We start from the raw sequence: 11,531 nt of genomic DNA on the forward strand, positions 1-11,531 counted from the left end.
CTACAGGGAGGGGCAGGCGGCGGTCAGACCCTGGCAGAGACCACCTTGGTTTCGAGGCTCGCGGTGCTGCCGCATGACACTCCAGGGGGCGCCACCAGCCTCAGCCGGGCCCTCCCTACCTCACCTTGTCACTCCAGTGATCATAGGGGTACACGTCCAGGTAGTTTCGGGCCAGAATCACGAGGCCGTGGGCCACAAAGCGCTCCTGTGCGATGTCGATCTCCACAGTGGTCTCCTGCCCCTGAGCGTCCTGGGAGCAGCAGGCCAGGAAGTGGCGAACGATAAACTCGTACAGCCGCTGTTCGTCCCCCTGTGAAGAAAGGCAGCGTCTGGAATGCCTTCCAGAACCTCGCCTCTCAAGGACAGCAATGTCGCCCAAGTTCAGCCACCTCTCAGCCTACAGCCGGGCAGGGAAAGGGCCCCCCCCCGACTCAAGCCCTGCTGCTGCGGTGCCTGCACGCCCTCGAGGAGCTGATGGGAGTACTAGGCTGGTGCGGCTCACAGCCCTAAGCAGGTGGGGACAGCAGTCACCGTCCTTCCGCTCCGGGAGGTGGTTCTCTGATGTAAACCCAACCGACACAGCAACAAGATGAAAACGCAGAACTTATGAGAGACTCCTTGCTAAGATGCACAGTGGAACCTGTGCCGGGCAGCCTCGGACCAACTTCACCGAAGCGCGGCATTGGTTCGGGGACGTTTTAGTCAGCTGAGTAAGCAAGTATTCAGTGAGGGTCAGTCTATCAAGTCCCTGAGAAGGGGGGGCGGCAGGTGGTGTGGTGGTTAAAGGTGCTGGATTCCCACATGGTTGACCGTGGTTCGACTCCTGGACGCAGTGGCTTGCTTTTTCCCTCTTTCTGGTCAAATTAAAAAATAATAACAACAAATGAAATTAAATAAATAATTTTTATAAAGAATTATTTTCTTTAACTTGAACAGACAGAGAGGAACAGACAGAGAGAATGAGAGAGAGAAAGCAAGCTACCAGGTCCAGGAACTGAAGTGTGGTCAGCCATGTGGGACTCCAGCGCCCCTAACCACCATGCTATCTACTGGCCTCTTAATAAATAATTCTTGAATTAAAAAAAAATTAAATGTGAGGGGCTGGTAGGCAACATGATGGTTAAAGTAGTGGACTCCCACATGGTTGACCATGGTTCTAGTCTGAGACCTGGTGGCTTGCTTTTTCACTCTCTCTGGTGAGTTCATGTCCCCTATAGCAAGCTAAAATAATAATAACTAAAATTAAATAATTGATAAAAAACGGTGTATAGTATGTTCATGCTTATATTCAATACTCCTCTTTTTGAGAATTTATTTACAGGAAAGAACTGAAGATACACACAAATATTTATGTATATAAACAGTAACTATAGAACAAAGAATCTCCAGAGAGTTCACAGGAAACACGTATCATGAATAAACAAAGCATGGGGACCGGCAGAGGGCGTAATGGTTACGTGGCTGGACTCCTGCATGGCTGACTGTGCTTTGAGTCCTGGACCCAGAAGCTCGAAACTCACACCTGTTGTGTGCGTGGCATGCCGAAATCCCGAGAACGGAGAGGGATGGTGTGCCATCCTCCTGGGAGTGATTTCTTGCTTTCTGTCTCTGGTGAGTGCACATGCCATATACCAAAAAAAAAAACTCGGGGAAAAAAAAAAAAAAGCATGGATTTTAAGATTTTTATCACAAAATATACTCGTACCATAATACATTTCCCACAAACTTTTTGAAGATAGGTGTCATGCATCAAAACGTTGGGAAGAACTGAATTTCCCCTAGAACAGACCGTGCACAGTAGATGACGGCCCACCCGTGTGGTCACTACAGGTCACACTTTCAATTACCGTAGCACACGGGAAACGCTCACGATAGGCAACGGTACTTCTAGCTTTTACAAAACTCTTTACGGTTATAATTTCACTGTAAGAGCTATTTATTTATTTATTCTGTGTAAATGCATACACAGAAAGAATAAATCTATATTATTATTATTATTATTATTTTGAGAGAGATTTTTGCTATGGGTGCATGTGCTTGCCAGAGACACAGAGAAAATAAGAAATCACTCCCCAGGGGGAATGGCCACGTAATTCCTTCATCCTCTATTGTCCTCTAGGGATTATTATTATTTTTTTAAGAATTATTTAATTTTAAAATTATTGTTATCATATTTCAGTTTGAACAGAGAGAAAGAGACAGAGACAAAGGGAAAGTGAGAAAGCAAGCTGCCAGGTCCGGGACTTGAACCATGGTCAGCCACGTGGGAGTCCAGCACCTCAGCCACCATGCCACTGCTGGCCCCATCCTCTCGGGATTTTTGAGCACACATGCACATGTGCCTGGTGTGAGTTTCAAGCCTCTAGCTTTGCGACTTGGACCATGGTTAGCCATGTGGGAGTCCTGTGCCTTAACCACCATGCCACATGCTGGCCCTGAATCTGTATTGCTTTTAAAACCAAAAAGAACACACGTTATTAAAAAAGACAGACCTGGGGGTAGCAGGTGGTGTGGTGGTTAAAGGCCCTGGATTCCTGCATGGCTGATGATGGTTCAGATCCAGACCTGGTGGCTTCCTTTCTCACTCCCCCAACCCTCATCAAACTGGAAAATAATAATAAAGTTAAAATAATTCTTAAAAAAAAAAAGAAAAAAAAAAAAAAAAAGAAAAACAAGCAAACAAACAAAAGGCAGAGAGACCTAAGTTTCCTAGCTGTGATAGGCTTGCAGATGCGAGAGCCTGACCGGTGCTTACCCTTCCAGAGTTCGCTCCCTGGCTGAGGAAGGGCCTCATTCAGGGAACTAATCAGCACAGAGCGCGACAGAACGGTGTCAGTCCACCCGCAGGAGGGCAGCGGCAACACACCCATTCCTGGGGATAGATGGGCTCATCTAGTGAGCAAGACCATGGGGCTCACTGTGGTGTGGGTAGGGAGCTGTGGCAAGGTTTAGGATGTGACCAGCCTGTGGGGGAGGGACCAGTGAGGAAGTGGCAGGCCTTGTGACAGAGTGAGGAAGTAGGGCCAGAGATAAAGGGGAGCCCGTTATGGGGGTCCTTCAAATAAGCCAGGCACGGATGGTATATAGATAATCCTGACACCGACTTCTCCTTCCTAGAATGGAAGAAATTTCGAAACGACTTATGGCCTAAAACCAGAGCCCATGAAGTATATTTGTTAACTTACTTTCTTTTTGAAAGAAATATTTATTAAATTTTATTATTAGTAGTATTTTTAAGAATTATCGTGTTTAACTTTTTTTGTTTTGGAGAGGTTTTCGCTATAGGACACGTGCACTTGCCAGACAGAGACAGAAAGCAAGAAATCACCCCCCAGGGGGGATGGCCACACCGCAATCCCTTCTCCTCCATTCTCCTCTCGGGATCTTGGGCACGCACGCACACACGCCTGGCGTGAGTTTTAAGCCACTGGGTCCGGGACGCGAACTGCGGTCGACTTCATGGGAGTCCAGCGACATAGCCATTACGCTAACTGCTGGTTCCCAAGAATTATCTTATTTAACTTTATTTACGTATTTATTTATTTAATTTGAGGAACAGAGTGAGCAAGAGAGCGAGCAAGAGGCAGAAAGTGAGAAAGAAAGCTGCCAGCTCTGGGACTCCAACCACGGTCAGCCATGTGGGAGTCCAGAGCCCTTTACCACACCATGCCACCTGCCAGCCTCAATTATTATTATTATTATTTTAACTAAAACAATCTTTTTTTTTTTTTAAAGAATTCGTTTAATTTGTTTATTCATTATTATTCATTAATTTGACCAGAGAGAGAAGAAAGGGAAAGTGAGAAAGCAAGGCACCAGGTCTAGAGCTTAAACCACGGTTTGGCGTGTGGGAATCCAGTGCCTTAACCACCAGGCCACCTGCTGGCCCCATGCTATTACTGGTTTTAACTTGACCAGAGAGACAGTGAGGTAGAGAGAACACGAGAAAGCAGTCCACCAGGTGTGAGAATTGAACTGCTGTTGGCCATGTGGGAATCCAGCACCTTAGCCACCATGCCTTACTGACTTTTCACTCTGGGGGGATGGTCATGCTGTAGACTCTGCTCTACTCTCCTCTCAGGCTTATGGGCACGCATGGGCATGTATGTACCCGATGTGGTTCTCGAGCCGCTGGGTCGAATACTCAAACTGGTCAGCCCTACGGGGATCCAGCACTTTAACACTGCACCACTTGCTGGCCCCATCCTTTTTTAGTTTTTGCTATAGAGAGTGTGCACTTGCCAGGGAGACAGAAAGAGAGGGAAAGTGAGAACTCGGCCCACGGGGATGGCCACGCCGTAACGCCTTCTACTTGACCCTCCTCTTGATTTTCAGCATCGTGCACACATATCCAGTGTTTTTTTAAGCTGCCGGGTAGGAGACATGAACTGTACAGTAGGCCGTGGGGGATCCAGCCACCTTAACCACCATGCCACCTGCGAGCAGTCAGTTAAAGCCTACTACTGACCCTCCAGCCATTCTGGTTCCAGCAGGCAGCACACCCCAGAAAACCTACCTGCAAGTTGCTGGCGTATTTGGTGGGGTGAATGGGAGGGTGAGCTTGGTCAGATTTGTTCCCATTGCGTGGGTTAGGACCACCCCGCTCTAGGATGCTCCGGGCAAAGGCCCCCCAGCGTGGATCCTGGGTCTGCTGATCCACCAGTGCAGTCAGGTTTAAGTCTTTGGGGAAAATGTTGGTTTCCGTTCGGGGATAGCTGATAAACCTACAACAAAGGCAAACAGACAAAGAAGTCACTAAGCTCTTTAATTCGGCACCCTACAGTCGCCCACCTGGCATGATCATCTCAACAAAACTGCCTGATCATCTGCTCTGAGTAAGCTGTGAGCCATGAGCCCTTGGGGTAAGCAGCAGCAGGCTCTCCTGCTAGGATGCTCAAAGACATGCAAGAAGAGATGGAAAGGGTAGTGTGCGCAGGAGAGGCCGGAGCCCTCATAGCAGCACTGAGCCAGGGCCAACCTGGCTTGTTTCAGGGCCGATCTGACAAACCACCTGGTGCATGCAGAAGTCTCACTGGCCCTGACAGTTCTAGCAGTGTGTGCTTCCATAACTCATCTTTTTTTTAAAGAGAGAGTTTTGTTATAGGGCGTGTGCACTCACTGGAGAGACAGAATGAGACAGAGAAAGCGAGAAATCACCCCCTAGGGGAGATGTTCATGCCACAATCCCTTCTCCTCCATTCTCCTCTCGGGATTTTGGGCACGCACGCACAAGCACCAGTGTGGGACTCGAACTGCGGTCCACCACATGGGAGTCGAGCAACATAACCATTACACCATCTGCTGGTCCCTCCGTAACTGATCTTAAAATATACAAAAAAAACTTGGGGCCAGCAGGTGGTGTACTGGTTAAGGCTGTGGACTCCCACATAGCTGACCAGGGTTCCAGTCCAGACCTGGTGGCTTGAGAATCATGCCAGGCACTTGTGTGAGAGTGCCCCAAATCCTAGGAAGCTAATGGCAGAGAAGAGACTGCGGTGTGCCCATTCCACCTGCCCTGTCTCACCTCTGTCTCTCTCGAGTGCATGGCAAAAACTTTGGACAACAGTTGGATGACCTCAGCACTTGGGCTCTCATGACCCCAGGGAGGGAGGATTCTCACAGGCGATTGCTCCTACATGTGCCACTACCGCCTGCCATTACCAGGGTCCCAGGGAGAGCACTGGGGTCAGAGTAAGATCTGAATTCATTGAATGGATTCCTGAAACACTGCTGAGGATCAGAAAAGGGAAGTGAATTTTAAAACCCTACTATAGAGCTATTTCTAAACTACATCCTCAAGAAAAGGCACGAAATTCTACTCCCACATCCAGAATATTTACCCCTGGGTGTAGAGCTTCTCGGCAATCCTCATGGTCTCTTTAGCATTTATTCTCAACTTGCGAGAAGCCAACTTCTCCAGCTCCTGTTAAACAATCGACAGGTGCGTTAGGTGCAGTGCCCGCGCCAGAGGCTCCACAGGACCACACGCCTGCCTGCAGACAGGTCTAGCCCCAGCTGTTCACATGGACGGGGCATCTGGGCTGGGTAGGCCAGGTGGAGCCATGTCCCGGCCCACTGGTTCTGACTGACGAGTAGCTATGGGGCTCACCTGGGAAGCTAGTAGACTCACAGAACCTGACAAAGTAGGGCTGGGACACAGGCGGAACTTGATGTCTTGCTTTACGTCATTCATGATAGGGCACACGTGCATGTACGTGAGAGACAGAGACAAGAGATCAAGTGCCCGCCATAGGGTATGGCCATGCCGCAGTGCCCTCCCTCCAGCGCTCCAGCCCGTTGGGACGTGGGCACTTTTCTGTTTCCGGCTGACCAAGCCAGGGATCTGAACCATGGTCACCACGGGGAATCCAGCTTCTCTTAAGCAGTGCATTACTGTTGTGCCATGGAGCTAGCCCAAAATTGGCCTTAAAAAGTGGAATAATAGTGATTCTAACAGTCGGAGAATCACACTTCCGGAACACCACCTAAGCCCCAGGAAATTCCTCTGAACAATGAAGACCACTCCTCTTGCAGGATAATTAGCTGTCTTTTCCCTAGGTAATGATCTTTTTTTAAAAAAAAAAAGGAATTATTTTGTTTAACTTTGTTTTTTACTTTGACCAGAGAGGGAGGGAGGGAGAGAGGGTGCGTCACCAGGTCTGGGACTTGAACCATAGTCGCCCATGTGGGAGACTAGCACCCTTAACCACCATGCCACCCGCTGCCCCCACCTCCATATCCTAACGCGCTGTCGACTGTATGTTAAAGCCAACCAGAGAGGAACTAAACATGCATGCCTACTGTATTGAATCAATCCCACTGTATTTCCTTTCCTTATACACGTGTAGTAGGGATAAAGTTCAGAGAATGCATATTATGAGAAAACTACACACTGATTTCAAATTTTTTTTTTTTAAACAATTTTTTTTGGAGAGTTTTTTTTTGCTTATAGGACACGTGCACTCGCCAGACAGACAGAGAGACAGAGACAGAAAGCGAGAAATCACCCTCCAGGGGGGATGGCCACGCTGCAATCCCTTCTCCTCCATTCTCCTCTCGGGATTTTGGGCACGCACGCACACGTGCCCGGCATGAGTTTTAAGCCACCAGGTCCGGGACACGAACTGCGGTCAGCTACATGGGAGTCCAGCGACACAGCCATTATGCTAACTGCTGGTCCCATGATTTCAAATTGTTTTTGCACTAAAATAACCTCATACTTTAATTTCATTTTCCATAAACTCTTTTCTTTTTTAAAATTTCTGCCATAGGGTGTGTGTGCTTGCTAGAAAGAAAGAGACAGAAAGGGAAAGTGAGAAATCACCCCTTGCGGGTGAGTGTGGGCACACTCATGCCGTAATCTTCCCCTCCATCCTCTTCCTGAGATTCTGGGCACATACACACACACACACACATGCTCTCAAGGTGATTTTCCGGCTGCTGGGACAAAGACTCGAGCCATGGTTGGCCACGTGGGAACCCAGTGCCTTAACCACCATGCCGCCTGCTGGCCCCTCCGTGAACTTTGTGAAGTCCCCGCATACTGTGGCTCGCTCGAGAGGAGGACTGCACTGCCCACAGCCGTTCTGTATGTCCAGCCTTTGGAGTTAAGCCTCACAGTAACTACCTGAGCTCCTTCTAGGATGACTGGAAAGGGGCACCCCCAATGGGATTCACTCAGACTTGTGTCCAGGGATGGCGCTTCCTGGGTCAGATAACTTGAGAGGCCCTCTTCTAAGGTAGGTTCATGTGGGAGATACATAAAACAATGTTCATGTAGATTATGCAGCAACAGAGAAAAAATGCTTGGGTGCAAACAACAAGCGATTCCAATCCTGATGCTGCGAAAATATATGTATGAAGAAGAATAGGACAGACATCGAAATGACACCAGCAAATACACGAGACTGGCGAGGTTACAAATCTGTCTCCTTCTTTCTGTTTCTCATACCTCATGTGATGCAGTTATACTGCATACGGTGACTTAGAAAAAGGCATTGAGGTGGCAAGCAGGCCCATGACCCTCTCAAGTGCAGTGCTGGGTGGCCCTGGAGGGCAATGCTCTCTCCCCCTTGGGTTCGATGCAGTAGAACCCCAGCACCGCGACAGGAAGTAACGGTTCCTTGGTGCTCAGCCATCGGCAGAACGTACCACGGTGTCCAAAGCCTGAGGCCTCCACTTGCTCTTTGGCTTCGACTTGACCTCCACGACAGTGGCCATGGGATCCTAGAGGGCCAGGAAAGCAGAGGTCACGTTTCTGTTGGCGTGTCTCCTCCAGCCACCCTGCTCACCCCTCCAGGTTACACTGACTGCTGCTGAGCCCACAGAGTGTCCGTTTGTGTCACATCGCCTCCTTCCCACTCAAACCACAATTTGAAAGGGTGCCCCCCCATTGCCCACAACGCTCAACAATCCAGGCATCTCCCAAGCAGGTTCCGCCCAGCACATGCAGTGCTTTTTTTTTTCTAAACTACATCCTCAAGAAAAGGCACGAAATTCTACTCCCACATCCAGAATATTTACCCCTGGGTGTAGAGCTTCTCGGCAATCCTCATGGTCTCTTTAGCATTTATTCTCAACTTGCGAGAAGCCAACTTCTCCAGCTCCTGTTAAACAATCGACAGGTGCGTTAGGTGCAGTGCCCGCGCCAGAGGCTCCACAGGACCACACGCCTGCCTGCAGACAGGTCTAGCCCCAGCTGTTCACATGGACGGGGCATCTGGGCTGGGTAGGCCAGGTGGAGCCATGTCCCGGCCCACTGGTTCTGACTGACGAGTAGCTATGGGGCTCACCTGGGAAGCTAGTAGACTCACAGAACCTGACAAAGTAGGGCTGGGACACAGGCGGAACTTGATGTCTTGCTTTACGTCATTCATGATAGGGCACACGTGCATGTACGTGAGAGACAGAGACAAGAGATCAAGTGCCCGCCATAGGGTATGGCCATGCCGCAGTGCCCTCCCTCCAGCGCTCCAGCCCGTTGGGACGTGGGCACTTTTCTGTTTCCGGCTGACCAAGCCAGGGATCTGAACCATGGTCACCACGGGGAATCCAGCTTCTCTTAAGCAGTGCATTACTGTTGTGCCATGGAGCTAGCCCAAAATTGGCCTTAAAAAGTGGAATAATAGTGATTCTAACAGTCGGAGAATCACACTTCCGGAACACCACCTAAGCCCCAGGAAATTCCTCTGAACAATGAAGACCACTCCTCTTGCAGGATAATTAGCTGTCTTTTCCCTAGGTAATGATCTTTTTTTAAAAAAAAAAAGGAATTATTTTGTTTAACTTTGTTTTTTACTTTGACCAGAGAGGGAGGGAGGGAGAGAGGGTGCGTCACCAGGTCTGGGACTTGAACCATAGTCGCCCATGTGGGAGACTAGCACCCTTAACCACCATGCCACCCGCTGCCCCCACCTCCATATCCTAACGCGCTGTCGACTGTATGTTAAAGCCAATTTAACCAGAGAGGAACTAAACATGCATGCCTACTGTATTGAATCAATCCCACTGTATTTCCTTAACACATACACGTGTAGTAGGGATAAAGTTCAGAGAATGCATATTATGAGAAAACTACACACTGATTTCAAATTTTTTTTTTTAAACAATTTTTTTTGGAGAGTTTTTTTTTGCTTATAGGACACGTGCACTCGCCAGACAGACAGAGAGACAGAGACAGAAAGCGAGAAATCACCCTCCAGGGGGGATGGCCACGCTGCAATCCCTTCTCCTCCATTCTCCTCTCGGGATTTTGGGCACGCACGCACCCGTGCCCGGCATGAGTTTTAAGCCACCAGGTCCGGGACACGAACTGCGGTCAGCTACATGGGAGTCCAGCGACACAGCCATTATGCTAACTGCTGGTCCCATGATTTCAAATTGTTTTTGCACTAAAATAACCTCATACTTTAATTTCATTTTCCATAAACTCTTTTCTTTTTTAAAATTTCTGCCATAGGGTGTGTGTGCTTGCTAGAAAGAAAGAGACAGAAAGGGAAAGTGAGAAATCACCCCTTGCGGGTGAGTGTGGGCACACTCATGCCGTAATCTTCCCCTCCATCCTCTTCCTGAGATTCTGGGCACATACACACACACACACACATGCTCTCAAGGTGATTTTCCGGCTGCTGGGACAAAGACTCGAGCCATGGTTGGCCACGTGGGAACCCAGTGCCTTAACCACCATGCCGCCTGCTGGCCCCTCCGTGAACTTTGTGAAGTCCCCGCATACTGTGGCTCGCTCGAGAGGAGGACTGCACTGCCCACAGCCGTTCTGTATGTCCAGCCTTTGGAGTTAAGCCTCACAGTAACTACCTGAGCTCCTTCTAGGATGACTGGAAAGGGGCACCCCCAATGGGATTCACTCAGACTTGTGTCCAGGGATGGCGCTTCCTGGGTCAGATAACTTGAGAGGCCCTCTTCTAAGGTAGGTTCATGTGGGAGATACATAAAACAATGTTCATGTAGATTATGCAGCAACAGAGAAAAAATGCTTGGGTGCAAACAACAAGCGATTCCAATCCTGATGCTGCGAAAATATATGTATGAAGAAGAATAGGACAGACATCGAAATGACACCAGCAAATACACGAGACTGGCGAGGTTACAAATCTGTCTCCTTCTTTCTGTTTCTCATACCTCATGTGATGCAGTTATACTGCATACGGTGACTTAGAAAAAGGCATTGAGGTGGCAAGCAGGCCCATGACCCTCTCAAGTGCAGTGCTGGGTGGCCCTGGAGGGCAATGCTCTCTCCCCCTTGGGTTCGATGCAGTAGAACCCCAGCACCGCGACAGGAAGTAACGGTTCCTTGGTGCTCAGCCATCGGCAGAACGTACCACGGTGTCCAAAGCCTGAGGCCTCCACTTGCTCTTTGGCTTCGACTTGACCTCCACGACAGTGGCCATGGGATCCTAGAGGGCCAGGAAAGCAGAGGTCACGTTTCTGTTGGCGTGTCTCCTCCAGCCACCCTGCTCACCCCTCCAGGTTACACTGACTGCTGCTGAGCCCACAGAGTGTCCGTTTGTGTCACATCGCCTCCTTCCCACTCAAACCACAATTTGAAAGGGTGCCCCCCCATTGCCCACAACGCTCAACAATCCAGGCATCTCCCAAGCAGGTTCCGCCCAGCACATGCAGTGCTTTTTTTTTTCTAATTCAGGACAATATAGAGTTAGACATACGAGAAATTACATATTACAAGCTAGAGAATTCTTTTTTTTTTAAGAATTATTTTATTCATCATCATACTATTATATTTATCTTTTTTTTTTTTGAGAGGTTTTTGCTATAGGGCACGTGTGCTCGCCAGACAGACAGAGAGACATAGAGACAGAAAGTGAGAAATCACCCCCCAGGGGGGATGGTCACGCCGCAATCCCTTCTCCTCCATTCTCCTCTCGGGATCTTTGGCACGCACGCACACGCACCCGGCGTGAGTTTTAAGCCACCGGGTTTGGGATGCGAACCGCAGTCAACTATGTGGGAGTCCAGCGACATAGGCATTACATTAACTGCTGGTTCCCCCCCCC

The 11,531-nt window shown here is 49.1% G+C and overlaps 1 protein-coding gene across 1 annotated transcript in view; it reads right to left on the reverse strand.

Annotated features, from left to right (window-relative positions):
- TOP3A (DNA topoisomerase III alpha) overlaps nucleotides 1-11,531 on the reverse strand; it is a 37,298-nt gene that overhangs the window by 12,836 nt on the left and 12,931 nt on the right. The window contains exons 9-12 of the mRNA XM_006161647.3: nucleotides 10,839-10,913; nucleotides 8,524-8,606; nucleotides 4,517-4,724; nucleotides 125-310 (exon numbers count right to left, since the gene is read on the reverse strand). Of these exons, the coding sequence (XP_006161709.1) occupies nucleotides 125-310; nucleotides 4,517-4,724; nucleotides 8,524-8,606; nucleotides 10,839-10,913 (552 nt within the window). The remainder of the gene's footprint in view (nucleotides 1-124; nucleotides 311-4,516; nucleotides 4,725-8,523; nucleotides 8,607-10,838; nucleotides 10,914-11,531) is intronic.

This window comes from Tupaia chinensis, unplaced genomic scaffold (genome assembly GCF_000334495.1).
Source record: "Tupaia chinensis unplaced genomic scaffold, TupChi_1.0 Scaffold138725_1, whole genome shotgun sequence".
Classification (NCBI taxonomy): domain Eukaryota; kingdom Metazoa; phylum Chordata; class Mammalia; order Scandentia; family Tupaiidae; genus Tupaia; species Tupaia belangeri.